We start from the raw sequence: 14681 nt of genomic DNA, 5'->3' as shown, positions 1-14681 counted from the left end.
TTTTCAGGAAAGTGAGATCACATTTCACAGTACTTAAGAAAGTTATTTTTTCAATTTTTTTCCCTGTTTCTCTGCTGATGTAGTGCCAGATCAGCATGAATCACAGTGCTGTTTATTGAGGAACTGCAATAATGAACAAGTATTTCCCCACATCAGACACCTTTGATGCGATTGGCTGTTGCTCACATCTCTGTACCATGTGTGATGAGCAGTTGTTTGTGGATTCCTTGTGAAAGAGGTATAAAAAGGTGCAGCAGGCTGCAGGTGGTACTAGACTCCAGACTACATCTGGGAACAGCCATAGCATCCTGCAGCAGGCTACCTGGATCCAGCTACAATGGATAACAGTGCATTTGAGATGCATGAAGACAGTGTTGCTCATATGTCTTCCAACAAACGTCAAACTTATGAAAACCACATTGAATGTAGACAGGTATGTACCTTATTGGTCTGTATCCTAAATATGTTTATTATTACGTTCACTGTTGAGTTGTGTCCCATTTGTATAATGCCAACATATTCTGAGGTGGTGTGCAGAGGAGGAGATTTACTAAAACTGGAGAATGCTAAATCTGGTTTGACAATAAAACCTGGAAGCTGTTTGGTTTCTATGCAGAGCTACACCAGATTTTGCATGCTCCAGCTTTAGTAAATATCCCCCAGAGTGTTGTGACCATGCCCCCCACCCCGGGGACTACATTCACATCTTCTGGTCCTGCCCGGTAATTACAGTTTTTTGGTCAAAAATCCTTATGATTGTGAATGAACTACTACGTTTCTCTATTGTTCCATCCCCAAGAATATGCCTGCTGGGGTTGGTGGAGGACCTGGTGCCCAGGGTGGTCGAGAGAACCTCGTTGGGTCTCTTGCTGTTCTATGCCAGGAAATCCATCGTCCCATGATAGAAGCAAAAGACTCCTCCCTTTATATGTCTATGGAAAACACTTATAAATAATGTGATACCCTTATACAAGGACACCTATAATTATAGGCTGTCCGAAAAAAAAAATATGACAGAGTCTGGACTAAGTGGTTAGCAGAACCCTCTACCACTGCAGCGGATTAGGAAACCTTCCTAATATCTGAAGGCCTCCCTTGAGGTCCTAATAGTTCAATATCAGCTTACCCTTGGAGCATGAGCCAGGCCATGATTGATCACTGAGGACCATTGACGATGGCATACTTTGGTATTCATAAATAATCTAACATTTCTTTGTACCGTAATCAGTGATGTAAGTAACTCAGTTAAAATAAACGGAGTTACTTAATGCAGTTACTTTAGAAGGTAACGAGTAATCTAACTGATTACTCTTCCCCTCATGGTAACGCAGTTCCCATTACTTGGGCTGCGTTACTGCAATTACATCTACCGCCTGGGACCAGCAAAGGAAGTCAATGTCGTCGCCGCCTCCATTGGCGAGATTGACACCTCGCGAGCCCCGTTGCCCGGTATGGATTTAAAGGAGAAAAAAACTGCATGGGGGTCCCCCCAAAGTCCATAGCAGACCCTTATCTGAGTACGCAGCCTGCCGGTCAGGAAAGGGGGTGGGGATGAGCGTGCGCCCTACCTTTTGAACCATACCCTGCGGCCCCCCCACCCCAAAGCACCTTGTCCCCATGTTGATGAGGACAAGGGCCTCTTCCCGACAACCCTGGCCGTTGGTTGTCGGGTCTGCGGGCGGGGGGCTTATCAGAATCCGGAGACCCCTTTAATAAGCTTCTCAACAACATGGGGACAAGGTGCTTTGGGGTGGGGGGGCCGCAGGGCTCCCTCCTTCCCCAAAGCACCCCCCATGTTGAGGGCACGCGGCCTGGTATGGTTCAGGAGGGGGGGCATCGCTCGTCCCCACTCCCTTTCCTGACCGGCCGGGCTGCATGCTCAGATAAGGGTCTGCTATGGACTTTGGGGGCACCCCCACACCCATTTTTTTGGTGTTGGGGTTCCCCTTTAAATCCATAACAGGTGACAGGGCTCGCAAGGTGTCAATCTCGCCGATGGAGGCGGCGACATCGACTTCCTTCGCTAGTCCTGTCTATAGAATATTAAAAAAAAAGTCACAGTTACTTTGTTGAGTAACTAATTCCTTTTCCAATGTAGTAACTGAGTTACTAACGCAATTACTTTTTGGGAGAAGTAATTTGTAACTTAACTAATTACTTTTTTAAAGTAAGATGACCAACATTGACTGTAATGCTTCCTTGTGACCCCTGTGCGGGTCCCTTCCCTGATGATAGCCAGATGTTGGCTGTGCTGTTGTACATTTGTATTGTCTGTGTGTTTATTACGAAAAAGAAATATATATATCCCCCCGGAGTATGTAGAATTTTTAGTATGATCTCTTGTCCTTGAAAGAGGTAACACATAAAAAGTACAACTCCAGGAACACAAAACCAAAATGAGTAGAAAAAAAATACTTTTGTGAGGGGGCTCATTAAATTTACAGCTGGGCATGTCATTTCAGTGCGAAGATATCAAAGTTCTTAATTGCTAATAATTCGGCACTTTTTTTTTCTCTTAACAAACTGCTTGTGTCATTTAATTTGACATTTGAGTCAGCACATCATAAAATTCCTCAGAGACACAAAAGTAATAAGTTCACCACCAATAAAAAAACTTTTGGTGTTATCTAACTTTTTCATGTTATTTAAAGCGGAGGTCCACCCTAAAGTGGACCTTCCGCTCATCGGAACCCTCCCCCCCTCCGGTGCCACAATCGGCACCTTTCAGGGGGGTGCAGTTACCTGGATAATCCAGGTAACTGCACCCACTTCCGGGATAGCTCTCTGCGGAAAGGGGCGTAACTTACAGTGCCCGCCCCTTCCCGCAAGTGCCCCGCTGCCTGCTGGGAAACACACAGATCCCAGAGGCAGCGGGGAGCGTCCTTATTGCGCAGCGCGATTCACGCATGCGCAGTAGGGAACCGGGAAATGAAGCCGAAAGGGTCCATTTCCTGATTCCCATACCCAAGATGGCGGCGGCAGGACCCGACAGACGACCTAGAGATCGGCTTCGGGTGCCGACATCGCGGGCGCGCTGGACAGGTAAGTGTCACTATTTTAAAAGTCAGCAGCTGCAGTATTTGTAGCTGCTGGCTTTTAACCACTTCCTGACCAGCGCACGATGATGTACGTCGACAGCATGGCACGGGCAGGCATATTGGCGTACATGTACATCCAATATTCGTTGCCACCGTGCCATCGGGAGCGCGCCGCCGGCGGCGCGCTCCCGCGCTGGTCGGGACCCCCGTGAGTCCGGTCGCGGGACCCGCGGACTCGATCGCCGCGGGCATCCCCGCGATCGTCTCACGGAGCGGCCGAATGGAGGAAATGCTGTATAAACAACATTTTCCCATTCTGCCTAGCAACTAGTGATGCTGATCTCTGCTCCATGTGATTGGAGCAGAGATCAGTGTACACTAAATGAAAGCCCAACCCCCCCACAGTTAGTAACACACCCCTAGGAACACTTAACCCCTACACTGCCACCCACTGGTTAACCCTTTCACTGCCAGTGTCATTTACACAGGAATCACTGCATTTATATAGCAGTGATTACTGTATAAATGACAATGGTCCCAAAAATGTGTCAAAACTGTCCGATGGGTCGCAGTCACAATAAAAATCGCAGATCGCCGCCATTACTAGTAAAAAAAAAAATAATAAAAAATTATTAATAAAAATGCTATAAAACTATCCCTATTTTGTAAACGCTATAACTTTTGCGCAAACCAATCAATAATCGCTTATTGCGATTTTTTTTACCAAAAATATGTAGAAGAAAACGTATCGGCCTAAACTGAGGGAAAAAAATGTTTTTTTATATATTTTTGGGGGATATTTATTATAACAAAAAGTAAAAAATAATGCGTTTTTTTCAAAATTGTCGCTCTATTTTTGTTTATAGCGCAAAAAATAAAAACCGCAGGGGTGATCAAATACCACCAAAAGAAAGCTCTATTTGTGGGAAAAAAAGGACGTCAATTTTGTTTGGGAGCCACGTCGCACGACCACGCAATTGTCAGTTAAAGCGACGCAGTGCCGAATCGCAAAAAGTGGTCTGGTCTTTGACCAGCAAATTGGTCCGGTCTGAAAGTGGTTAAAAAAAAAAAAAACGCGGAGTCCTGGTGGACTCCCGCTTTAACCTGGCAAAACAAACTTTTTTTTTAATCAATAGTTTTTATTAAAGTTTAAATTTTTATCAAGACAAATGACAGAAATTATGACTAAATAACAGATCAGTTACAGTATTTAGATACATAGATAATAGTATCCAAAAATAATAAAAAAAATAATATAAAGAAAACCATATTAATTATTTCAATTATAATAGGGATAATAAAGACAACGATCGGGAAGTTATTAATACATCCATTGTGGAGACAATACACAAAAGTAATATAAATATTATCTTCATATATTTATATACTGCCAATTCAAGTAATTCAAAGATGATGACCCTAAATATATTCCCGAACACCCCTATGGGTGCTAAATTGTGTTCGGGACAGTAATAGTAACCTGTCATTTAATAGATACAAAACAAAGATTAAAATATTAGAGCGGGGTAAGTCATTTTTTAATTCAAGTTATCTAGGAACAAAGAACTCGTGCAATGTTTTGGGGACTAGCCCATTTTAAGGCCAAAACTTTTTTAACGTGACAATTTAAGCGATCTCTTTGTAAAAATTTTCATACAAGATTCACACATTTTCCTGGATTTTTTATTTTTTTTTGAGATTCAGTTAGGATGACTTCATAAATTTGTATTGTATAAATTTGTATTGCCAAGACCATATATCAATAAAACAATAAAAGCTATCACAAAGATACTAAGTATTGTTAAAAGTATAAATGACTGGTCTATTTGTAAATGCTTTTCACATAATATTCACTAAAACTTTACTCAGGATGCACACATTTTTTACAGCCTTCTTCACACGCTCGTTTAGATGCAGCCACTGGATTCCAGCAGCAATAATCAACGTATTCTTGTGGCTGGAATGACCGGGCATCTGAATAGCAGCATCGATCAGCCTATATAAACTAATGACCGGCTGACAGCGGCAGCCACTGTTCGCATGTAGCCACACACAAATTGGTTAACTGCGGTTAGGGACAAATGTCCAAGTTTGAACACAACTGACTGTGCCCAGGCTCGGACATCCAACCCTAAGAGCGGCAAGGATGTGGAATTCCCTTCCACAGGTGGTGGTCCCAGCGGGGGGCATCGATAGTTTCAAAAAACTATTAGATAAGCACCTGAATGACCGCAACATACAGGGATATACAATGTAATACTGACATATGATCACACACTTAGGTTGGACTTGTGTCTTTTTTCAACCTCACATACTATGTAACTATATAACTGCATCACCCGATTTGCGTGTGGCTACATGGGAACAGCAGTGGCTGCTGTCACCCTGTCACTTGTTTATATAGGCTGCTAGTTGAATGCTCCAGTCATGCCAGCAGCAAATCCGGTGGCTGCATCTAAACCACAGTGTGAAGGAGGCCTTAACCGCTTCCCACCCTCCCAACGTCATAGGACGCCATCCACTTTGAGTGGTGATATCTGAATGATGCTTGCAGCTACAGGCATCATTCAGATATCTTCTTTTAGAGCCGACGATTCACTGCACTATAAGAACAATCATAGCGGCTGTTCAGCCTCTTGATCGTTCTTATAGGTGGCGGGAGGGGACATCACCCCCCTCCCGCCCCCTGCGATCAGCGAACCGGAGAAGGAACCAACTGGCACCGGATGTTGACCATAGAGATTTCCGATGGGCCAGATTGTCCCTGGGGTCTCTATGATTGTTTGGAGGCTGGGTGCAATGTTATGACATCACGCCCGGCCTCTGCATTTGAAAAAATGCCGCCGCCTCGGCTGGGAAGCCACGGTCTTTTTTTTGGGAAGGGGTGGGGGATTTCAGGCTTTCCAGCCTAGAGGTGAGATATGGGGACTTGTTGACCCCAGATCTCACTGTAAAGAGGACCTGCCACGCACTATTCCTATTACAAGGGATGTTTACATTCCTTGTAATAGGAATAAAAGTCATCCAAAAAAAATTAAATGTAAAAAGAAAGCATCAAACTAGAAAAAAAATTAACAATAAAAAATAAAATAAAAATAAAATTTAAAGCTCTTCTGTCCCCGTGTGCTCGCTCACAGAAGCAAGCGTATATGTAAGTCACACCCACATATGTAAACGATGTTCAGACCACACGTGAGGTATTGCCACGAACATTAGAGCAAGAACAATAATTCTAACACTAGATCTACTCTGTATATCAAAACACGTTTAGGTACCGAAGTTGGGCGCCCTTCCAGGAGCGTGTGCAGTTTTGAAGCATGACATGTTAGATATCTATTTACTCAATGTAACATCATCTTTCACATTATGTAAAAAAATTGGGCCAACTTTACTGTTTTATTTTTATTTTTTTATTGCATGAATCTTCCCCCCCCCCCCCCCAAAAAAAAACGCATTTGAAAAATTGCTGCCCAAATACCGTGAGAGATAAAAAATTGTAATGATCAACATTTTATTCTCTAGGGTCTTTTCTAAAAAAACATATATAATGTTTGGGGGTTCTGTGTAATTTTCTAGCAAAAAAATGTTTTTTTACATGTAGGAGAGAAATGTCAGAATTGTCCTGGTAGACAAATGGTTAAAACAGTAGTAAACCGCACAAAATTTCAAATCGTTTTTAAACCCTGCAGGGTAAAGGCATAATGTGCTAGTATGCATGTTGTCCAGGTGCCCACTGTCACTTGTGAAAATAACATGGCCATGCAGGGCTCTGCCCGCTCCGGCTACGTCATTCATTCACAGTCCTCTGTGAATGGAACACTACAAGTCCCAACAGCCTTTGTGGCTGTCGGCTTGTAGTTTCAATGAACTACCATGGTGATGCTGAGTGGTCTGGTGGTTCATTCTGTCTTCCTGACAGTATTTATCTGTCTGCCCGTATGAGGTACGAGTAGATAGATACACTGACAAGTCCCCAGAAGTTCTGTATGGTAACCGCAATCTGCTGATCATGGGTGCAATGCTTTCCAGACTCTAACTAAATTTTTTTTAAAAATACCTGCAAAAAGATGTGCATTTATTATTTTTTAAAAAAAAGGCAAACTTGTCCTTTAACCAGTTCATCAGAAGATTTACCCCCCCTTCATAACCAGGCCATTTTTTGCAGTATGGCGCTGCGTTACTTTAACTTACAATGGCCTGGTCATGCGACGCTGTACCCAAATAAAATTGATCTCCCCTTTTCCCCCACAAATAGAGCTTTCTTTTGGTGGTATTTGATCACCTCTGTGGTTTTTATTTTTTTCACTATAAACAAAAAAAAGCGACAATTTAGGAAAAAATATATATTTTTTTTACTTTCTGCTATAAAACATACCCAATAAATTTTTTTTAAAAATCTAATTTCTTCATCAATTTATCCCAATAAGCCTATATTGATTGGTTTGTGCAAAAGTTGGAGCGACTAAAAACTATGGAATAGATTTATGGATTTTAATTTTTTTTTTAGTAATAATACTAGTAGTGGCGGCGATTTTTTTTTTGGAACCATTGACAATAATACAGTGATCAGTGCTAAAAGCAAATGGACTGCCACTGTACCAATGACACTGGCAGGGAAGGGGTTAACATCAGGGGCAATCAAGGGGTTAAATGTGCTCCTAGGGAATGCTTGCTAACTGTGAGGGGGGGGGGGGGGTTGAGGTGCTTTGACTGGGGGAAGACAGAGATCTATGTTCCTGCTTAGCAGAAACACAAGATCTCCATCTTCCCCTCTGACAGAATGGCGATCTGCCTTGTTTACATAGACATCGAGTGACTGGAAACAGTGGGAGCGAGCCTCCGGCGGCGCACATGCGCTTCCCTGACCTGAAGAAAGAAATCACGTACAGGTACCCGATTTTGCGCCGAAGGCCCCCCCCCCCCCCCCTGCATGGGTCGGTCCGGAAGCAGTTAAAACATTTTTTAAGCCCTTGGTGAAAGTTGTGTGAAAATCTTTTAGAAATAGACCAGTAAATGAAAAAATAAAAAAGTTGTATTTATGCTAGTATCCTTTTTATGAACTTGCTTGGTCAGTGGTTTACTTACCCCAAGTACCTTTTATATGCATTTACATGCTTGGCATTGACCCTCTGCTCACCAGAATACTCTCATATTTTTATTACCTTTAAATTTTAAAGCTTAATTGAACAAACTGAAGATACAACCTGATTGGTTGCAATGCACAGCTGCACCAGAGTCTGTTTCCACCAATTTTGATAAATATCCCCAAAGATATGTAGCACTGACCCCTGAAGAAGCTGCTGGTTTTATTGGGCTTACCGTTACCTTCTTGACTGTTTCTCCGTCTAGGGGTTCCCGTGGTAGATGGGCCAAAGAAATATGGTAGCTGACACTGAAACTTCTTTTGGGTTATTTATTTAAAGTATAAACAAAGTCTTTCAGTTTAGTGTAGAGGGTTAGGATTAAGTTCAGGTACTTTGGACTGCAAAAATGATAAGTCTCTTATAGAAGAAATCCAGAAAACAACCGTTTCACAGCTGGATTCTACAACCCCCGGATAGACCTCCTCTCACTAGGCCTAGCAGCCGGTGGGGTGTTAATCAAAGTCTCTGCCACAGACTTGAATGTAGAATACTTAAGAGAAAAAGTCTCTGCCACAGACTTTAGTGTAACTGAGGGACATAGACAAATCATACAGTACCAGTATCTCTCAGCCGATCCGGCGATACTGTATGAGTGCAGATCCATGAAGTGTCCTTTAACTGAGCATCCAGGCTCCTTCAGAGAAGCCAGCCTTGCGCACGGTCTTCTCCTGAAGAGTCCTCCCCTGGGTGCTTCTCCAGTTGCTGGGCCTCTCTCTTAGACGAGATGGCACTGGACCACCTTTGAATCAATAAGACCCCGATATCCATTCAGGCCTGTCGCTGTAGGTGCTTTGCCTCGGGCTAGCCAGTCCAGAGACTTGGAAATGCATGATTCCGCACCCCAGGCCAGGAAGGCCAGGGGGCTGGTCAGGAGGACCAGAATGAACCAAACAGACAGCGAACCCTCTCTGGAGCGGAACCCCAGACCACGTGATGTCAGTACCTTTAATACCACCTCCCAGAAGGCACAGCAGGAGAACACTCCCACTGGGTTGGTTCCGAGAGAGACATGACATTCAGTACACCAAGCTAGACTGCGTTCTCAAACTTGCCGGAGGTGACAGCGACACCTACGGTCAAGGAGAACCCAGTGCAACCCAGCCAGACTGGTACTGAAGCCATAAATTTAGTAAAATTAGCCCCAAAACCCAACTGTGGTTTTAGGAGAATTAACTTTGAAAACATATAGCGCATGCTCGTCAGGAGCCAGCGCCACAGATATGATTTGGCACTCATTGTTAGGAGTTGAGCAAGCCAAAAGAGTATACAATTTTCTTTCCTTCATCCACAAGTTTCCCCATCAACACAGTCAGTGTTGAAGGGGGAAACCCTCCTGCTGCACTATTGTACTATTTTGACAGGGGGAGGTTTCCCCCACCGTCAGAGTACAATGATTACTGCTGCTGGCTATAGCCACTGGCCACCTTCACACAAGACAAACCCAAGAGGCTGGTTCATACTTAAATTGATCGATAGATAGATCAACTTCAGTACAACCAGCCTGCCCATAGATGGATCGAAATTTAGCAAGTTCAGCCATCTGTGGCTGACCTTAGGTTTAGGGTAATTTGGTTATGATAAGGATAAGCAACTTCTTTTTTGGATATGAAAAAGTCATTTAGTGGTGATGTGTTTGGCATTCACAGCAAGTTTTTCTTGCCAAAAAAATACTCCTTGTTGGTGTGCACTGAAAAAAATAAAAAAAAATTCAGATTGTGTTACGATATGTTGCAATGCATCACAATGCGCTACAATGCATATAATTACATTGAAGTTAAAAAAAAGAAAAATGAAGCGAGCAATGCAATGTGTTTTACCACACATCAGCACCCATGCATTTTGAGCATGATAAAGCACATTGTGTGGTTTGAATACATTGTATACTGTATATGATACATTTTACAAATACACTATGTTACCAAAAGTATTGGGACTCCTGCCTTTACACGCACATGAACTTCAATGACATCCCAGTCTTAGTCTGTAGGGTTCAATATTGAGTTGGCCCACCCTTTTCAGCTAGAACAGCTTCAACTCTTCTGGGAAGGCTGTCCACAAGGTTTATTAGTGTGTCTATGGGAATGTTTTTGCATTTCCTCCAGAAGCGCATTTGTGAGGTCAGGCACTGATGTGGAGGAGAAGGCCTGGCTCGCAATCTCTGCTCTAATTCATCCCAAAGGTGTAGCAGTTGCTGTAAGAAAAATAAAGTATAGAAATGGCCAGTTTTTTGCAATAGGTTTACTGAATTAGGGAGCCAGTATACAGCAATTCAGATTATTATTGGTATGAATTCAGATTTGTTAGTCATCCTAAAATTTATAACAGAATATGTTTTAACTGCTGCATTTTTTTTAAAACATTATTCAGAAAGGAATTGTTTATGACAGTTTAAGATAATTAGGATTAAAAAAATTTAAGTAATAATCCAAAGCAGGAAAAAAAGATTTAATTGCTATTTTAATAATCGGTTTAATTACATTTCTAGATCGTTGACTTAAGTCATCTTTTCGTTTATTGACTTCAGAGTGACTGTTCATAGCAGACTGGAAATTTCTGACGCCTTGTAATTGATTTAAAGGGCAGCTATTCCAAGCAGACGCTCCTGTATCAAACCAGTTATTGTATAGTCAGCAATACAAAGAAAATAAGACAAATCTGCATTTGGGTTCAATGCCAACAAGAAGCTGTGCCAGGCCTCAAGTTACTTATGAGTAGGGATGAGCCGAACACCCCCCGGTTCGGTTCGCACCAGAACTTGCGAACGACCCCCGCGTTTGGTACGAACGTTAGAACCCCATTGAAGTCTATGGGACTCGAACGTTCGAAATGGAAAGTGCTAATTTTAACGGCTAATATGGAAGGTAGTGTCCTAAAAAGGGGTTGGGGACCTGCCTCCTGCCCCAGGGGACATGGGTCACTGCAAAAAAAGTTTTAAAAACGGCCGTTTTGGCGGGAGCACTGATTTTAATGACGATTAAAGTGAAAAAAAAAGGTGAAATATTCCTTTAAATATGGTGCCTGGGGGGTGTCTGTAGTATGCCTGTGAAGTGCCACGTGTTTCCCGTGTTTAGAACAGTCCCTGCACAAAATGACATTAAACGGAAATAACACCATTTAAAACTGCTTGCGGTTTTAATGTTATATCTGGTTCCTGCAATATGGTTGAAAATCATTGAAAAAAATGGCATGGGTAGCCCTCCCTGCCCATTACCAGCCCCTTTCGGTCTTGTACGCATATTAAGGGGAACCCCGTACCCATATTAAAAAAAGGAAATGCGTGTGGCCCCCAGGCCCTATATACTCAGAACAGCAGTATACAGGCGGTGCAAACAAGACAGGGACTGTGTAGGTTTGTTGTGTTAAGTTGAATCTGTTATTTTCAACTGGTACATTTTTAAAGTGTAGCTCCATTCAAAAAAAATATTTTAAAGCTTTTTGGAAAACATAGGGAAGGGTTATCACCCCTGTATAATTTGTTTTGTCGTCCATCTTTTTTCATCTCACTTGCTGCTGTCTCCTTGCGTTTGCAAGTAGGAGATGTTTGTAAGTTGGATGTTTGAAAGTAGGGGCCTGCCCTATATTATAGCGGTATGTACTGGGTACAGAGCACGCAGACAGCACGCACTATCTCCTAACACTACTGACTGCAAGCTCTATTATTAACCACTTGACCACTGGGCACTTAAACACCCTTAATAACCAGACCAATTTTCAGCTTTCGGTGCCCTCACATTTTGAATGACAATTACTCAGTCATGCAACACTGGACCTATAGGAAATGTTTGTCCTTTTTTTCACACAAATAGAGCTTTCTTTTGGTGGTATTTAACCACTTGGGATCCGCGCTATTGCCGAATGACGGCATTAGCGCGGACCTAGATTGCCGGGACGACGTCTATTGACGTCGTCCCGGTTACGAGCGGCCTGCGCGCCCCCTGAGGGGCGCGCGCGGCGCGCTCTGTGATCGGCGAGTCCGTGAGACTCGCCTGATCACCGATCCGTGTAAGGGGTCGATCCCGACCCCTTATCACGTGATCAGCTGTCAGCCAATGACAGCTGATCATGTGATAAAACGGAGCCGGTAATCGGCTAGTATTCCTCCTCGCGCTGACAGCGCGAGGAGAAAAAAAAAAAGCCGATCGCCGGCGGCCGTGTTCGGGACATCAGTCCCGATCACGGCCAGCAATTCAAGCGGACACCTGCCCCCTGCCAGTGCCCACCTGCCACCCGCAGTGCCATCCTGAAATAAAGTAAGTGCCCCCCTGTCAGTGCCACCCAGCAGTGCCCATAGTGCCCACAGTGCCACCCAGCAGTGCCCACAGTGCCACCCAGCAGTACCCACAGTGCCACCCACAGTGCCACCCAGCAGTGCCACCCACAGTGCCACCCAAAATCTGCCTCAAAGGTGCTGCACCCCAGTGCCGCCCATCAGTGCCCAGCAGTGCCGCCCATCAGTGCCCAGCAGTGCCGCCCATCAGTGCCCAGCAGTGCCACCTATCAGAGCCACCTATCAGTGCCACCTATCAGTGCCCATCAGTCCCATCTATCTGTGGTACATATCAGTGCCCATCCGTGCCACCCATCCGTGCCACTTATCCGTGCCACCCATCCGTGCCATCTTATCTGTGCCCATCTTTGCCCATCAGTACCGCCTTATCTGTGCCCATCGGTGCCGCCTTATCTGTGCCTATTAGTGCCGCCTTAACTATGCCTATCAGTGCCCACCAGTGCAGCCTATCAGTGCCCACCAGTGCAGCCTATCAGTGCCCACCAATGCAGCCCATCAGTGCCCACCAATGCAGCCCATCAGTGCCCACCAATGCAGCCTATCAGTGCCGCCTAATCAGCGCACTTCAATGAAGGAGAAAAATGACCCGTTTGCAAAATTTTATAACAAACTATTAAACATGATTTTTTTTTTTTTTGCATCTTTTTTTGTTTGTTTAGCAAAAAATAAAACTCCGAGCTGTAACTAAATACCACCAAAAGAAAGCTCTATTTGTGGGAAAAAAATGATAAAAATTTCATTTGGGTACAGTGTTGTATGACCGCGTAATTGTCACTCAAAGTGCATCAGCGCTGAAAGCTGAAAATTGGTCTGGGACTGAGGGGGGTTTAAGTGCCCAGTAAGCAAGTGGTTAATCACCTCTCAGTTTTTTATTTTTTGTGCTATAAAAGAAAAAAGACCGAAAATTCTGCGAAAAAATGAATTTTTCTTCGTTTCTGTTATAAAATTGAGCAGATTAGTCATTTTTTCTTCATAAATTTTGGCCAAAATTCATACTACTACATATCTTTGGTAAAAATAAGTACAAATTGGTGGATATTATTTGGTCTTTGTGAAAGTTATAGAGTCCACAAGCTATGGTGCCAATATCTGAAAATTGATCACACCTGAAGTACTGACGGCCTATTTCCTTTTTTTTTTTTTTTCCACAAAATTGTCATATTATCAGGTTATTTCACACACACAGCATATGCATACCACAAATTACACCCCAAAACACATTCTGCTATTACTCCCGAGTACGGCGATACCACATGTGTGAGACTTTTACACAGCGTGGCCACATACAGAGGCCCAACATGCAGGGAGCGCCATCAGGCGTTCTGGAGCACCCAGGCCAATTCTGACATTTCTCTCCTACATGTAAAAATCATCATTTATTTGCTAGAAAATTACAGAGAACCCCAAAACATTATATATATATTTTTTTTTTAGCAAAGACCCTGGAGAATACAATGGTGGTCGTTGCAAATTTTTATCTCACACGGTATTTGCACAGCAATTTTTCAAACGCGTTTTTTTGGGGGAAAAAACAGTTTTGTGCTTAAAAAACAAACAAAAAAAACAGTAAAGTTAGCCCAATGTTTGCATAAAGTGAAAGATGAAGTTATGCTGAGTAAATAGATATCAAACATGTCACTCTTCAAAATTGCACATGCCCGCGGAATGGCGCCAAACGTCGCTACTTAAAAAATCCCCATAGGCGACGCTTAAATTTTTTTTTTACTGATTACATGTTTTGAGTTGCAGAGGAGGTCTAGGACTAGAATTATTGCTCTCACTCTAACGTTCTCGGCGATACCTCACATGTGTGGTTTGAACACCGTTTTCATATGTGGGCGGGGCTTACGCATGCGTTCGCTTCTGCATGCGAGCACATGGGGACATGGGCGCTTTAATTTTTTTTTTTTTTTTTTTATTGTTCATTTTACTTTATTCATTTTAGTTTGACATTTTATTCCCCAAAAATATATTTTTGATCACTTTTATTCCTATTACAAGGAATGTAAACATCCCTTGTAATAGGAATATGGGGTGACAGGTCCTCTTTACAGTGAAATCTGGGGGTCAATATGACCCCACATCTCACCTCTAGGCTGGGAAGCCTGAAATAAAAAATAAAAAAAAGATTCTGGCTTTGATCGTACTGGCGAGTTGGTAGAAGCACCGGAGGGCGGTGAGGGGTGGGGGGCGTCTATGGCTGGGTATTTC

General features: G+C 43.2%; 1 protein-coding gene across 1 annotated transcript in view; it reads left to right on the top strand.

The window, feature by feature from the left end:
* The first annotated feature begins 284 nt into the window (after nt 1–284).
* Nucleotides 285–14681, top strand: part of LOC143941060 (oxalate decarboxylase OxdD-like) — a 45338-nt gene continuing 30941 nt past the window's right edge. Inside the window, exon 1 of the mRNA XM_077462988.1 lies at nt 285–433. Coding sequence (XP_077319114.1) covers nt 338–433 — 96 coding nt within the window. The 5' untranslated portion in view covers nt 285–337. The remainder of the gene's footprint in view (nt 434–14681) is intronic.

This window comes from Lithobates pipiens, unplaced genomic scaffold (genome assembly GCF_037356315.1).
Source record: "Lithobates pipiens isolate NorthernLeopardFrog02 unplaced genomic scaffold, aLitPip1_a1.2 Scaffold_3, whole genome shotgun sequence".
NCBI lineage: Eukaryota > Metazoa > Chordata > Amphibia > Anura > Ranidae > Lithobates > Lithobates pipiens.
This window is presented reverse-complemented; position numbering and strand designations above follow the sequence as displayed.